This window comes from Chelonia mydas, chromosome 2 (genome assembly GCF_015237465.2).
Source record: "Chelonia mydas isolate rCheMyd1 chromosome 2, rCheMyd1.pri.v2, whole genome shotgun sequence".
Taxonomy (NCBI): domain Eukaryota; kingdom Metazoa; phylum Chordata; order Testudines; family Cheloniidae; genus Chelonia; species Chelonia mydas.
The window spans coordinates 226,146,536-226,163,575 of record NC_057850.1 but is presented as its reverse complement, the minus strand read 5'-3'; the positions used below and the strand labels follow the sequence as shown (position 1 = coordinate 226,163,575).

Sequence of the window (17,040 nt, the reverse complement as noted above, 5' to 3'; positions counted from 1 at the left end):
ATCTATGAATTTAGTTATTTATATGGCTTTCATCACCATAGCATCTCAGTGCTTCACAAGCATTAATGATTTAACAGCAACCCTGTAAGGTAGGGAAGTGTTGTTATCCCACATTTAAAGATGGGAACTGAGGCACAGAATGGTTAAGGAGAGACGTTCAAAGGCACAAAGAGAAGTTAGATACCCAACTCCCACTGAAAGTCTCTGGGAGTTGGACTGTTCCCTGCACTATGTGCCTTTGAAAATCTCCCCATAAGGCCTTGTATTGAAGGCTAAAAGGATATGTTTTTCATTTGTGTTAGCCAATATGTCTTTAAACATGATTGAATTGGCAGTGTTGTAGTAGGGGGAGGGATGCCTAGGCTACGACATGGATAGCTAATATGCCTTCAGATGTTTTAGCCTGTATTTAAATAAGCATTCTGAGGGCTTGTCTGTCACGGTATGCTAACTTGAGTGAAAGACCCACCCCTTTTAACCCATCAAGACAAGGCCTAAATGACTCCCCCAGTGTCATTCAGGAAGTCTGTGGCACAGCACAGAACTGAGTTTGGTCTTAACTGTAAGGCCATCCTTCCTCTGCTTCCGTAGCATTTATTTAATGTGTTAATAGTCCCTGTTTGTTAAAAGTGTTGTTCTAAATTAGCTATGGCTTTCTAAATATAACAATATTCTAAAATCAGGATTATAGTGACTTCTGTGCTAGAAGGAAAGGGAGTTTGGTTGCTTTTATTTTTTCATTACTTTGTCTCAAGTCTTCATCTAATTCTATATCAGTCTCCTTCCTCCAGTCTTAAACATCCCACTCACTGGATCCTTCTGGCTTTGGCAGCGTCCCTCCATCCCCATCTGCCAAGTCAGCCTACAGAGTTATGTGATAATTTCCTAGATGGAGAGCAATAAGCTTTACAGCTGCTAGTCCTGAATATTTTATCTGCTTTTTCTTCTTCTTTTCCATCCCAAACTATTTATCCAAGCTGGCCAAGGAGATAATTGATGTATGCTGTCACATTATAGTAAACAGCAACCCACTATTTGCTTCTAAGAAACCTTCCAGATACTACCCTAACGCCTTTGGGTTAAACACCAGAGTGCGTCAGACTGAATTTTTCCTCTCTGAAATCTGGTATGGATGGATGGGAACCTATAATTCCTTCTCAAATGTCTTTTTTTTTAAAAAACCAAACAAAATGGGAGGGACTCTTAGAACAAAGTTATAGGACATTTTAACAAGGCAGAAAGCAATGTATCCAAAGGCTGCCAAGTTCAAAGCTCAACTTTCCCAAAGTTCAGTTGTTGGGATCTAAGGGTTCAGTTTGGGCCTATCTCTATATAAAATCTTTGGTTTTTTTAATATATTCTTGGTATGCAGAAAGGGGGAGTCATTTTCTGTACAAGGGCAACTATGTAGTTCACACCAGGGTGAATAACACACAATCCACATGAACAAACCCAAGGAAAGGAGTTTGTTGCTATTGTGGAATCAGCATCCCATCCCCTCTTTTGTTTGGAGGCAAAAGAGTTTTTCAGTATTAGAGGGGTATATAAAAATGTGTGTAGGTTAAATTTTGGGGCCTATGACACTGTCCCTTTGAATCCTTTCCTTTTTGTGTATCTGTGGGAGCGGGGAATAGAGGAAAAGAACCTCAAGGTCACCTTTTCCTTCTTGGGTTTATGAAGAACAAAATAAAGTGGTACATTGGAAAGTGCTGTATTCAATAAGGTTTATAAGCAATGTGTTGGCATATTTTTCTTGAAGCTACAGGAAACATTCCAGTAGGCCGTTGTTAATTATTGGGGGCGGGGGTTCTATTTGCTTTTTAGGAAATTGGGGGGTGTTCTCCCCCCCCCTATTATTTACTCCCACTAGAAAGACTTGCAGACTGGGGGTGAAATCTTGGCTCTACTGAAGTTAGTCACAAAGGCTCAGATCCACAAAGTTGCTTAGGAACCTAAATGCCAGACTTAAGTGCCTAAGTTACTGTTTTAGGCACCAGTACAATCCAAAAAACTCATGCTAGGCTGACTCCTAACCCTATAGATGCCTAAACTCACTCAGTGCCTAAATTTTCTCAGTAAAAGTTTTTTCTTGGTGTCTAAGCTTCAGCCTCTGGGCATGCACATTGCTGCCTCACTCCACTGTCCAAACAGCTACTTCTCATCTAAGCACCAGGGCAGACCACAAACTGGGGAAAGATAAGTAGAAGGGTGCCCAATCAACTAGGCACACTCGGGGCTACCTGTTAGATTGGGTCTGATTCAAAATGTGATCGGAGAAGGAGGTGGTGCTGCTGTTCCCACTGCCCACCTTATAATATTTAGACTAGTTGTTAGTGCACTCACCTGGGATATGGAAGAGTTGGGTTCAGTTCCCCCCTCTGCCTGAAGGGGGAGAGAGGTTTTGAACAGGGGTCTCCGACACCTATCAGGAGAGTGCTCGAACCACTTGGGTAATGGAATTCTGATGGGGGGTTCCCTCTCCCATTGAAGCTGTTCCACTGGATGAATAATAGTTCCTTCATAGTTAAATTTACTGAGAGTGAGTTCGGTAATTAGCTAAACATTGGTGAATTGTGAAAGCAAATTAGAATTCTGTTCAATTCGTGAACAAGTGAATATGATGCAGGTGTATTTGATTACACTGAATGAAGCTTTACATATCTGCATTTGATGTGTCAGTGCTTTCAATTGTCATAGCTCACTAGTGCCCTCTTTTGGTCATTAGTGACATCTTGCATTTGGGGTGCTGTGTATATTCAGTCCTGCTGTGATCTGAGCAACCTTTTTCTATGGATCCAGATTTAAGAAGCAATTTCAATGTACTCATATTTGTGTTCTGGTTCTTATTAATTGGTTTTGGGTTTTGCATTTGTTTTAGGCCAAAGAGCTGCCAACATTCAAAGACAATGATTTTATTAATGATGGCCAAAAGATTTATATTGATGAAAACAACAAAAAGGTGTTCCTTGAAAAGCTCAAAAAGGATGTGGAGGTAAGAATGTAATCTGCTCAATTTTTATATAATTATACCACACTGTGCAGCAAGTCATATGTACAGCTATGTAAAAAAAAATTTTGTAGTTCATAAATCATAAATGAATTAGATAAAAATAAACTTGTCAGCACAGACTTCTTTAAATGAAACACAATCTAAGTTTCAGGAGTGATCACTTAATAAAGATCCCTTCTGCCATAGATGGTTGTCATACATTGCCCATGTCCTGATGATGTGCTTGTACTTAAAATGCTTTACAGGCATAATAGCACATGGAGTGAGCTCAGTATTGTTAGTTATATTTTACAGATGGGGAAACTTGAGTCACAGAGAAGTTGTGGCTTAACCAAGGCCATACATTGAGTCAGCAGCAGAGAACGCAGGTCTCCCAACTCCCATTCCTGTGCTTATTCTCTGTTGTTCTGTTTATCTGTCAATCATGTAGTTTTATACCATCCTAATTACAGTAGTATGAGTACCTTAGGTATTTGTATACACTTCCTTTCATTATTCTAATACTGTGTGCTTCGGTTATATTGAACACATAGTCAACATTCAATACAAAAATACTGGTTTGTGCTATTTTTTTAATCCTAATTCTTAAAATACTGATTTGGCTCAGAGTAAAATAATTTTATCATAGCTATCTATTCAGCAAATAAAGTTAAGAGGTATTTCCCCATCTTTAGAATAGAACTGATAACTCAGGTTTAACAGGGCCTTCAGCTTTTTATATTGACCTTTTTTTGAACATTGACGTAATTGTCTGATAAACACAAATCCCAGAGCTGTGCTAATATCAGTTAAAAGCTGTTGCAAAGCAGCACAGAATATTTTTTGTGTAACATTTACAGAATGGTCTGTAGGTTAATTTCTCATCAATGGGGTGGTAGATTTTAATATAATTCATGCACATTCCTATAGTCATGTGTATATATAATTTTCTATAAAATATATTAATCCAAAGGATTTGTCCTCCAATTTTTAGCATCTTTAGGATAGGTCAAATTTTAGACTTAAGTTCTTGAGCCTTTCTTTAAGAATGTAACATTTTCACTGACTAAATTTTGCACACAAGATGTAAAGAAATGCAATGAATACAGTAGCTGTTTTATCTCCAAAATATGGACTGAGTGTGGTCTGCTACATAGCTTTCATTTACTAGATTTTAAATAGGATGGCAGACTTCAGAAGGTCAGTCTTAGTCATATTCTGAGTGACTTTTATAGTGTTTACACAGTTTTGAAATCCATACAGAAGGATCATTAAATTTGTATGCAGACAACTATGGTGAAGTGACTTGACATCTGATCCCAATAATGGGAGAACAAAATTTAACCTTATTTTTTTTTTATCAGTTACCCTGTTCTTATTTAGATTGGCAGTTCTGCTTAACTGCTCAAAAAAGTGAGTGCAATTTCTACCCAATGCATAAACTCTCAAGTTTGAGAATATATTTTAAACAAATGAATAACTTATAATAAAATTTTATTCCACAATATTTACAGTTAAATACACAAAGTGTAACGGTCTTCAGGCTGTACAGTTTAGCTTTCCCCCTTTCTCAGTGAGTACTGACCCCACTTCTCTGTAACTATGAATTTACATTCCACCTCCCCTTAATTTCCAAACTCCTTGAGCCAGCTGTTTGTTCCTATTGTATTGATGTCCTCTAATCAAGTTCCCTATTAAATTCCCACCTCTCTGGCTTCTCAGGCTACTGAAACTGTCCCCACAAAAGACACTAAGGAACTCTTCTTCCCTTAAAAGTATGAGGATCTCTTCTCCATGCTGAGTTTCTTCAATTTCTGCTGCCTTTTTACACTTCTTATTGAGACCCTCTGTGAGAGTCCATTAAAACTGTCCTTTCCTGATTCTACTGTTACCTTCCTGGTTGCTCTTTCAGCCTGACCATCAATAGCTCAATCCTTTTTCTTTGTTGGGGTTTCTCAAAGATCTGTCCTTGGTCCCCTCCTCCTGCAACTGACCTCATCCACTCCTGTGGTATCTCATCACCTCTGTGTTAACACTCAAATCCACTTCTCCCCCTCTCTCCAGGCTCACATCTCTTCCTGTTGCTAGCATCACCTCATGGATATTCTGTCACTTCCTTAAACTTCCCCCTAGTCCTTCCTCCTGCTCCCTTTTTTCAGCAACATTGACAACTTTATCCTCCTCCCTGTCACTTGAGCATGCAATCATGGTATTATCTTTGATTCCTCCTTTTCCTTCTCTCCTCACAACCAGGATCTTGACAAATCTTGTCATTTCTCCCTTTTCAGTGTTTCTATAGGTCTTCATGAGAGGGGTCCCTGAAGAGGGGCATGAAAGGTGCTGGTAGATGGTAAGGAGCTGAACTGGATGGAATAGCCAGTGGAAATTACTTCTAGGAACCATCTGTCTGAGGTGATGAGCTCCCAGGAAGGCAAGAAATGGGAGAGACGATTTTACAGCCCAGAAGGTCCAACTGTTTTCGCTCCTTATCAGATGGTGTTGAACGGGACTGACATTACCTGTTCTGTTCAAATAGCTCCACTATCAGAGAGTTGGGAGTAGGGTGTGAGGAAAGAAATACTGAGCCTCTGGAGGTGGGGGGGGAGTTGGCTCGTTTACACATGTGGGACAGTGGTTGGAGTTTGCCACATTATGTGTGTTGGAGTAAGCAAAGAGTCATTGATAGGCAAGGCAATCTTGCCCTGAGGAAGTGAATGAAGGATATTGAACAAGGTGTGTTGTGTTCCCTGAATCTCCTCTAATGGGACTTGTAAGGTATCTGTTACCCTTTTTATGAGTTCTTGAAAGGCCTTGAAGTAATCGGGATAGAATGGCAGGGGAGGCATGACAGCCTTGTCTGTTGATGAGGAGGGGTTTTTTAGAAGGTGGAGTTTTTTCCTCTTCCACTAGTTCCTGCTCTGGAGGATGTATCCATGGGGCAAGATCTACGGGTGTCGGTTGATGTTCCTGACATGAATGACCTCTTTCGAGATGGCTCCCTGTAGAAAGTGATTCCAGTAAGCCTGTGGTTTTGAACCTTTTTTGATTTGCAGACCCCTAAAAAATTTTGAATGGAGGTGCAGACTCCTTTGAAATCTCACACATAGTCTGCAGACCTCGAAGGGTCCACAAACCACAGATTGAAAACCACTGTTTTATGGTAATGACGGTCTTTTGTGGACCCTTTAGACATAGTCTGACCACAGGTTGAACACCATTGCAGCAAGCCCATTCTGGTGGGGCATAAGGGAATGGTGCAAGATTGTCCTTGCCATGGTATCAGGGCATACTTCCTGCTATGAGCTCCTTCTTCAGTGTGAATTTCTAGGGAGGGAGGTTGGAAGGTGGAGGAACCAAGTACAGATACCTCTGAGTCAGATGAGGTGTCATCCCTTATATCCTTGGGGCAGAGGTGAGTCTGTATTGGTGGTTAGGTCAGTACCTAGCCCTGGGAAGAGACCTGCAGTTGAATGGTACTGAGGTTAGAAAGGGAGGCTGGTGAAGCCATGTTGGAGAAAGTCGTTACAGTAACAGCTGGAAGTATCTCTTGGAGTCCTCAAAAAGTCTGCAGAGGGACTGTGTTGGTACGGAAGGGTGAGTCACTGTTGAAGAAATGGACAGAGGGTAAGTAGGTTTCATGAAGTTGGGTCAGTATCAGCAGGGAGTACTTCTCATTACCTCTTCATAATGGTGATTTGGAGGTTCTCATGAGATAAGAGCCTGGATGCAGTAAAATATTAGGTGGTCCCGGAAACTGCACCTAAATAGGTACAGTATGTTTTTTGCTTCTGGCTATGGAAGTTGGTACCAATAAGGACTTTGCCCTGGGTTCTGGCTTTTGGAGGTACAAGTCAGGTGCCGATGTCAGTGCTGTGCTAGATGGCTTTTTGGTACGTGATGTGGTGGTCTTAGTCCGATACTGTGGTCATAGTACCAGCGGGATGGGAGCCTCAGCTCCATATTGGGTCATGGTCTCCTGAGACCCAGATCAAGGAGATGTCTTTTCGTTTCATTTCGTTTCTTGTAGTTTCTTTTCTTTTCTTGTTTCAGAGAATGAAGTATTTTCTTCTTGGAAGGTCTGGGGAATATCCCTGAGCCTCCAGGATCTTTGCTCACTGCAGAAGCAGAGGTGATTGGTAGACCCGATGTACCAGGTGGAGACTTGGACCCTGTGGAGCTCAGAGTGCTCCATGAGTAGGAGTTCGTCTGTCCTCCCTCAATTTTTCAGATCTGTTTTCAAATCCTAAACATATTTTACATTTAAAGGGAATATGGGTTTCTCCCAAACAGCAGAGGCAGCTTGAATTTCCGTGGCTGAGGGGAAAGGATCCGTGGCAGGTCTGGCAAGGATTGAAGCCCAGGATATAGGGCATAACCTGCACTGGAGGCCAGGAATGTGGCCTGGGGGGAAAAAAAACCAAGAGTCCAAAATGGGCAAACAAGAAAAGAGGGCAGAAAACTTGCTCAAAGCATGAACTCATGCTAATAAAATATATATATATATATATATATATATATATATAAAAAACGAAGAACAAACTAAAAGAAAAAAGGTACAAGAAAGTGAGGTGTAGCAAGCTGCATGGTTCAGCTAACAGATGATGTGATGCGCCATCTCAAGCCACAGGCAGTTGAGAGGGAGCTGGAGTCATGGTGGGTCTGCCTCTACAAGATACCCTCATATCTTCCTGTATGGCAGGTGTCTTCGTTCTCCTTCAATTTTTTCCTCAAACCCATTTTTTTCACCTTGCTTTCCACTGTTGACTTCCTCTTCCATGCAACATATGCCTCTCATTCTCCATCTCTACTGAAAAATACGAAAACTAGTATGTTAATGTTTCATTTAGATTGTGAGCCACTCAGGTTGGTGGTCATGAAGAGAATGTCACCTGGTTCTAGTCCTACGCTATGTAGAACTTAGCAAACTGTAGGTCCAAAAGCTACATTGTCCACTTTCAGTGGACACAGCATTTAACACATTTCTCTCTGTGATTCTTGAATTGTGCCTGTAAGTCCAAAGGGAAAGGAATGTTGTGGTCAGGCCGTAATGAACTATCCTATGAAACAAAAGACAGCTGATAACGTGGTATTATCTAAAAAGAAAAGGAGTACTTGTGGCACCTTAGAGACTAACAAATTTATTTGAGCATAAGCTTTCGTGAGCTACAGCTCACTTCATATGCATGCAGTGGAAAATACAGTGAGCAGATTTATATACATAGAGAACATGAAACAATGGGTGTTACCATACACACTGTAATGAGAGTGATCACTTAAGGTGAGCAATTACCAGCGGGGGGGGGGGGGGTGACCTTTTGTAGTGATAATCAAGGTGGGCCATTTCCAGCAGTTGACAAGAACGTCTGAGGAACAGTGGGGGGTGGAGGGGGGGAATAAACATGGGGAAATAATTTACTTTGTGTAATGACCCATCCACTCCCAGTCTCTATTCAAGCCTAAGTTAATTGTATCCAGTTTGCAAATTAATTCCAATTCAGCAGTCTCTCACTGGAGTCTGTTTTTGAAGTTTTTTTGTTGAAGAATTGCAACTTTTAGGTCTGTAATCGAGTGACCAAAGAGACTGAAGTGTTCTCCAACTGGTCTTTGAATGTCATAATTCTTGACGTCTGATTTGTGTCTATTTATTCTTTTACATAGAGACTGTCCAGTTTGACCAATGTACATGGCAGAGGGGCATTGCTGGCACATGATGGCATATATCACATCGGTAGATGTGCAGGTGAACGAGCCTCTGACAGTGTGGCTGATGTGATTAGGCCCTATGATGGTGTCCCCTGAATAGATATGTGGACACAGTTGGCAACGGGCTTCGTTGCAAGGATAGGTTCCTGGGTTAGTGGTTCTGTTGTGTGATGTGTGGTTCCTGGTGAGTATTTGCTTCAGGTTGCGGGGGCTGTCTGTAAGCAAGGACTGGCCTGTCTCCCAAGATCTGTGAGAGTGATGGGTCGTCCTTCAGGATAGGTTGTAGATCCTTGATGATGCGTTGGAGAGGTTTTAGTTTGGGGCTGAAGGTGATGGCTAGTGGCGTTCTGTTACTTCCTTTGTTGGGCCTGTCCTGTAGTGGGTAACTTCTGGCTACTTTTCTGGCTCTGTCCATCTGTTTCTTCACTTCAGCAGGTGGGTATTTTAGTTGTAAGAAAGCTTGATAGAGATCTTGTAGATGTTTGTCTCTGTCTGAGGGGTTGGAGCAAATGCGGTGGTATCGTAGAGCTTGGCTGTAGACAATGGATCGTGTGGTGTGGTCTGGATGAAAGTTGGAGGCATGTAGGTAGGAATAGCGGTCAGTAGGTTTCCGGTGGGTGGTGTAGGGTGGTGGGTGGGTGGTGTTTATGTGACCATCACTTATTAGCACCGTAGTGTCCAGGGAGTGGATCTCTTTTGTGTTCTGCTCCAGGCTGAGGTTGATGGTGGGATGGAAATTGTTGAAATCATGGTGGAATTCCTCAAGGGCTTCTTTTCCATGGGTCCAGATGATGATGATGTCATCAACGTAGCGCAAGTAGAGTAGGAACATTAGGGGACAAGAGCTGAGGAAGCATTGTCCTAAGTCAGCCATAAAAATGTTGGCATACTGTGGGGCCATGCGGGTACCCATAGCAGTGCCGCTGATTTGAAGGTATAAATTGTCCCCAAATGTGAAATAGTTATGGGTGAGGACAAAGTCACAAAGTTCAGCCACCAGGTTTGCCGTGACATTATCGGGGTTACTGTTTCTGACAGCTAATAATTGTGGGTGCTTATGAGAGTGACTACAGAAAAGCATGATACAGGCATTGTGCAAGGTGCCCAGAACGACTCTGCTTGTGCATCTTAGTGTTGATCTACAGCATCTGTGTCCCTGATCTCCCTGGAGCCCTCAATGCTAATGATGTTATAATGTGTAATAGTGAGTTTCAGATAGCAAAATAATAAAATACATTTAAAATGGACATTTTCATCTACTCCCACTGCCTCTTCCCACACTTCAGGTTGTTCCCTCTGTACCTGGCATAACAATCCTGAAGATATCCCTTATTTTAAATCCAGTCTTAGCCCCTATCCCAGCCACCCTCTATTAGAGATATTTGCTCTTCTTTATAGACATTTATCTTTACATACTTTCCTATGTTCACAGTCAGATCTGACTTCACTGTGATATTGACATTGCTTATTATCACCTTCTAGTTCCTTGCTCAGTTAAAACTCATGGACTACAGCTTGCTGCTTGGAATTCATGATGTTGAGAGAGCTGAACAGGAAGAGGTAGAGTGTGAGGAAAATGATGGAGAAGATGAAGGGGAAAGTGATGGGACCCACCCTGTTGGAACGCCTCCAGACAGTCCAGGAAATACACTGAACAGCTCACAGCCTTTGGCTCCAGGGGAATTTGATCCAGCCATTGATGTTTATGGAATAAAATGCCATGAAAGTAAGCAGTATTGCTGTGAATATTTTTTATGTATGAGATGTTTTTATTTTTGCATCAAAATCTCAAAGCCTTCATAACCACATAAAGGCAAAATTATATTGCACAATATAATCCATTCTGTAAAAAAGGAAATTAGTTCATTTTTGGTGCAACAGAAAGTTGAAGGCACCTATATTGCTTGGCTATGATACTTAATATAATTTATTTCTTGGCTATTGTAATGTCTGGAAACACAGTAAAACAGTTTATGTACAGCCCAAGCAGCTAATGTACTTGCTCAGCTGTTTACACTGCTGCATCCTGTGTGTCTTAGAATCCAGGAGAAAAGCTCCTTTGTGAGGAGGGGTGGAAATCTATTTGCTGTACATAACTGTTTTTTACGCTGATAGATAAGCCAGTACTGTTAGCAGTGGTTCAGAAAAAGGAGCAAATCACTGCTTTGACCTATATCTCAAAGACTTCTTTACTTCTAAAAAATATTTGTAGACTTTGAGCCCAGTTTTGTACTACGTATAAGAAAATCTCATCCAGAAGACTGTTTTGCATAAGAAGCAAGTGAGCTTTAGGGTAGTCCATAGCACTGAGCAGGCATGCTTTCTATTTAAAGTTACCATGGATTGTTCAAAGCAGACAGAGTATCTGCTTTCCATCGAGTCCCTGCTTTGTAAACATATTGGTAAATCCATTTTTTACCATTCATAAATGAAATGTGATCTTAATTGTTGAAACACAAGCACTGTCCACAAAATATATACTGTATATACACCTCTACCCCGATGTAACGCGGTCCACAGGAGCCAAAAAATCTTACCGCGTTATAAGTGAAACTGTTATATTGAACTTGCTTTGGTCCCTCTGCTCCTTGTCCCCTGACCGCCCCCTGCAGAGACCCCTGTCCCTAATCAGCCCCAGGACCCCACCCCCTACCCAGTCCCTGTCCCCTGACTGCCCCGACCCCTATCCACACCCCTACCCTCTGACAGGCACTCACCGACAGTGGCAGGAAGCAGAGCCACGTGGCCCCAGCCCGCTCCGCTCCACTTCCCGCCGCCGGTGAGTGCAGGGAGGCTGGGGAAAGGACGCTCACCGGTGGCAGGAAGCAGAGCGCTGCAGCTGAGAGCTGGCAGAGTGGAGCGGGCTGGGGCCACGTTGTTCCGCTTCTGCCGCTGCCGGGGAGTGCAGGAGGGGTTCCCTTCCCCCGAGCGACACAGCTGGGGCTGGGGTGAGGGAAGCAGAGCGGGCTGCTCCTGGCCCCCTGCTAATCACCCGAGCCACTCTGGGCCTGTGGGCCCCCCCAAAAGTGCCCCCCCACAGCTCCTGCCTCGCAGACCCTGGCCGGGGGGAGGCCTGCTTTACCGCGTTGTATGCGAACCCGTGTTATATCGGGGTAGAGGTGCACTTGGCCATTTTTCCATATTTATATCTCAGAAATAATTGTGGATGAAATGAAAATGCATGTTGGTTTTAACAAGGAATATTGGCTTATGTCTACTAGTGTTGCACTTTGCATTATCTTTTATTTCATATGTATGAATGCAGCTAAACTAGAAATAAAAAGGGCCTGAGCCTACGCTCTTTAAACACCTAAAGCTCTGACTGAGCTTTCTCCCTTTCCTGAAGTTTGACTTCGTTTTGGTCACATGTCAAAAGAAAGAATCTTGATAAAAACACTTGTAAAGTCATTCTGACTGCAATACATTTGTCATTCTGCAGATGCACCTAGGAAGGAGGTATACTTTATGGCCATTATTGACATTCTTACTCATTATGATGCAAAAAAGAAAGCTGCCCATGCTGCAAAAACTGTTAAACATGGTGTAAGTATCTGTTTTTCTCTAATTCCATTGCTGCTTCTGAATATTTGCTATTTAATGCCTAGCTGTAGCATAGTTTTGGGGATTTATGGAAGGATGCAGAATAAGTCAAGTTTTCTTTTTAATTTTGTTAATTAAATTTTTAAATAACTGCGATACAAAACTAGAAAGTGATTGTTGCACATTAAATAGCCTTTCCCCCCCACACCCTGTAGTCTCAAAGTCCTATAAAGTGAAAACTCTTTTTCACCCTGTGATTGTATTAGGAAAGAATCTTAAAAATACTATGCCAGATGCAGATAAATACATAATTTATAGTGTACTGAATTATTTTTCAAAATAGCCGACACTTAAAACTTTGTAACCAAGTTAAAGAGCAAATCTCAGGAGCGAAATAGCCTCTTACTATTGCAAATGATCCACAGAGCAAGGCACATCTTTAACAAAAAATAGCTGAACCCTTTAATATTTTGTTGATTTGAGCAGTGGTTTTACCTAGAAGTCATTCATCTCTCTTTTTTTTTTTAAATGGTTCAATATAAAGAGAACTCTGAGTGCGGAAGTCTTCATTTAGGCCTTGATCCTACAAACATCTGTATGGAAGACCCTTATGCTCATATGCAGCGCCACAGAAGTCACTTATGAATTATATTGAATGATAAAGAACGTAATGACTATGTTATGCATTTGTTGGCCCAATCTGCTAAGAGTTTACTCCAAAATGTATAATATGGTTTACTTTGTAAGGCTTTTAGTAAAATACAGTTGGGGGGGGGGGGAGAAGCATCAAAACTCAAATGTATTGCTTTACTACCTTAAAATCCCTTGTCTGAAGGATATGTGGTGTTGTAAATACAGACAAGGCAATATGACTATCACTATTTGACTGTAAAGGTAGTTAAGCTCTGGAATAAGCTTTCAAGGGAGGTTGTGGAATCCCCACCACGGGAAGTTTTTAAAAATAGGTTGGACAAACTCCTGTGAAGGATAGTCTGTTTACTTGGTCCTGCCACAGCACAGGGAGCTGGACTTGATGACTTCCCAAGGTCCCTTCCAGCCCTACATCTCTATGATTCTGTCACTGTGGGCCACCATTTTAGGTCTTGATCCTGTAAACATGAGTAACTTTGTCCAGCTGAGCGGTCCTGTTGAATACTCAGTGAGACTGCTCATGTGAGTAAAAATGCACACATACAGTAAGTATTTGCCATATCGGGCACTTAGCTATCCTTTTTATAAAAAACAAAAACTGGAGAACATCATTGTTGATAGTATCAGTTGCTTTAGAATTCTCAGCAATAAATCCCAGTTATGAAATTATAAAGATCATTTCTGTCATACACTATAAACGCATCTGAAAGTGGAGGCAGCCTTTGTACAGTCATCAGCTGATGATTACTAACAAGATTTAAATTGAATCATCTTTTAAAATACCCACTCGCTTCTCTCTGAAATATTTTATCTACTATCATTGCAAGCAATGCCTAGGATTACAAAAACTGAAAGAGATTATGAAATGTATTTTTCTCTTTTGGAAGCCGTTTTTTTTTTTACTTTCTTCATTGGACAACAGTTAATGTGTATTCAGTTTCACTGCTCAAGTCCTGATCCAACTTTTATTGAAGTCAATGGGACTCTTTCCATTCACTGCCTCAAGTTTTCCCCATCTATGTCAAGGGCTTTGAAAACCTGAGATGAAAACTACTGTGCGTGAAATCTTGGTTCCATTGAAGTCAATGGGAGTTTTGCCATTGACTTCAATTTAGTCAGGATTTAAGCTTATATAGAAGTGCAAAATTATTAGTTATTGTTATCACCCAATCCAAAAATAGTCTGATTTGCCTTTTCAAGATAAAAAACCCTATCAGATTGCCATATATTAACAAACAGTGATTACTAGATGTCCGTTCTAATCTGGAGTCATCTTCCATCTGAAGATACCTGTTTGAAGAAAACCTGATGATTCTGTCTGTATCATGGTAATTAAATGCTAGAAATTACAAGGGAGCTTAAAGGTTTCAGAGGGGTAGTTAGGGTAGAGAGAATGTTACATTTTTAAAAGGAGGAGACTGCTCCTGTCATTATGCCAGTGAGTACAGTTACTCCAGTGTCAAACCACATGGGATTCTGCATGGGATTTACTACCTTTGTCTGCTATCCTGTTTGCAGGATTGGGACCTGGGACTGAAAATGGCAAGGGAGTTTTAAGGAATGGTTTCCAGACAAAAATATTCAATTAAAACTGCTTTTCCTCCCCTTTTTACTTCTCCCCTGTATAGGCAGGTGCAGAGATTTCAACCGTTAACCCTGAACAGTATTCAAAGCGCTTCTTGGACTTTATTGCCAACATCTTGACGTAACCTATCATGTGACATAGGACAGACACAAGACCTGGGGACAGCATCGGTGGCTACAAGTGTAGGGAAAAGAAAGGAACTCAGAGACGTGCTCATCTTGCAGAAAGCAACCCCCTTGTTTACATCTGCTGGCAAAGATGAATAATTTGGGGTGGAATACTCGCTTTAACAGCTGCCTGATATTCCCAGCATAGTTCTAGCTATTTCTGACTTTTTTTGTGTGTGCAAAAATATATATATATAAATTAATTAATTGAAAAGATCAGCTTGACTCAGAGTGCATTGCAATGGCAACACTCCGATGCTACTAGCTGAAATGGAATGAATGAGCAGAGGTGTGAGGGTGGGAGAGGAGTAAATGCATGTTAAATCTACAATATTGGTATCAAATTGTAAACTGTGGATCAGTTTATTTTTTGAATGAAAGGATGCAAGACAGTATTCATGATGATGATGATAATGATAATAATAAAAAAACCTTTACTGCGAATGTTACACTTATACCCTGCACGCTGGCACTCCTTAAAAATAGCAGCAACATTAAACCCTTGGTGCTGGAAGCTTTTCTGTTAGCTCCATTGCTTTTTTTTTTTCTTTCCCCATCCACACATTGCATCAGGAAGTCCAGACTCCCAAGAGTCCAAGAGCTAATGTCTCTTGTTTTACAAAGAGCTAAAGCCATATTCATGCTGCATATATGTTTTTGCTATAGTGAATTTGTCAGGAGGAAAACCTGTTTATTTCACTTTTATTACCTGATTTTTTTTCATTGTTATACTGTTATATTCTTGCAATATATGAGCTAATAATGCTACAAGGGGGAAAAAAGCTTATTTGAAGAAGTGCATAGTTTTGGGCAATAGTAACTACATCTTCCAGCCCAGGAAGGTGAGCAGAGTGATAGAAATCTCCATTCTCCTCTAATCTAATGAGAATCCGAATTTTAAATGCTTATATTGTACTGTTTAAACAGTGGTATTTTATTATAAATTATCCCTCTAAAAATCAATCCTGAATTTTACTGTTTACATTATTAGGAAAACAGGGATACTTTTGAATTTCAGTGTTTGTGTACAGTATGTGATTTTAAAGTTTACATGTAAAGTTATTTTGCAGTACAGATGAAGTAATTTTTGTCATCTCTCGAGGTGTAACTTGCAGAAGTGTACTAAAGTAATGTCTCATTCGCCTCCACGGTAGAGTCTCCTTTACAATAAACGGAGAAAGGTTGTTTTTGAGGGGTTTTTTTTCAAATGTTCTTTATCTTAAATGACTTGTTTTAGTACTTCCCAAATTTGGTTGTATAAAACATTGCCTAAAACTGTGCTGATCATGTTTAACCTGTTAAAAATTTTAAACAATGATACTGTATTTACTTTCCTTCTTTCCTGTATTTTTTTCTGACAGGTTCCAAGCTTAAAAAGTGAGACACAAAATTAGACATGCTTAAAGTTTATCTACTTATACACTGTGCTAAAGCTGTGCCTTTAAAGCTCTTCATTGAAACAGTTGTTTTTATAGGCAATTTAGAAAACAAACTCCCACCCTCCCACCATAACTTATAACTTAACAAACCCAGGAGTGCCAGGATGCCTTCTCCAATAACTTAATGTCAGTGCTGTTAAGACTGCAACCGTGCATAATGTATGTAGTGTTTACTTCAGAAAAACCTATTAAAAAAGCAGCAGAACTGAATCTTCGGCAGCCAAAGGCAATACCATCCCTATTGCTGTGTACTGATTTTTTTTTTTTTTAAAACATGGTTTTGTTACCCTTAACTTAGGGATGTTAACAGCACTGTAATAATGTATGTGTGCACTTCTGTATTGTATTTAAATACATTGATACTGTGGCTTGATTTTTTTTTGTCCCCTCTTCATGACCCCAGTTAACTGTGGCATCTCATGAATGTTCCTTTTCTGAAGTATACTGTGGCTCCTAAAGTTATGAGACTGCAGAGAGGCCCTGAAGTAAAACAAGGTACACATACATGATCTGAGTAAATACTTAATTGTGGCTAATTAGTGTTTGCTTTTTAGAAGCTTACCTCAAAGCGTTTTCTGTCTGTAACAGTCTTTGTCACTCCTTATTTCTGATAAACTGTTTATTTGGCCAGGGTAAGGAAGATTCACATTGTATCTCCTAGTGCTAAGACTACACTCCAGACATGAGCAGGGCTTTATAAAATAAAGCACTTTGATGACTCACTAGGTAAATCCTTTGTCCCTGTGTTTCGACCGCAGGTTTGATCACTTGTAGATTGAATTTTGGATACTAAAGCGAACGTGTAATTCAAATGTGTGTATCAAAGAAAAATATGAAACTGAAGATTTTTCATTAGACTTACAGCCTCTTTTTTTTTTCCATATTTGCTCCAAGTGGCTTGAAGGTTTTTGCCTTTGTCTCTTCGTGCTTGAATGTAATTTCTTAGGTAACTCAACCTGTGCTCTG

General features: G+C 40.6%; 1 protein-coding gene across 4 annotated transcripts in view; it reads left to right on the top strand.

Moving 5' to 3' along the window:
* Positions 1–16,332, top strand: part of PIP4K2A (phosphatidylinositol-5-phosphate 4-kinase type 2 alpha) — a 192,367-nt gene extending 176,035 nt beyond the window's left edge. For all 4 annotated transcript variants that reach the window (XM_007058472.4, XM_037890842.2, XM_037890843.2 and 1 more), the window contains 4 exons: positions 2,879–2,992; positions 10,175–10,418; positions 12,132–12,235; positions 14,512–16,332. In XM_007058472.4, the coding sequence (XP_007058534.2) occupies positions 2,879–2,992; positions 10,175–10,418; positions 12,132–12,235; positions 14,512–14,592 (543 nt within the window). In that variant the 3' untranslated portion in view covers positions 14,593–16,332. The remainder of the gene's footprint in view (positions 1–2,878; positions 2,993–10,174; positions 10,419–12,131; positions 12,236–14,511) is intronic.
* Positions 16,333–17,040: the final 708 nt, after the last annotated feature.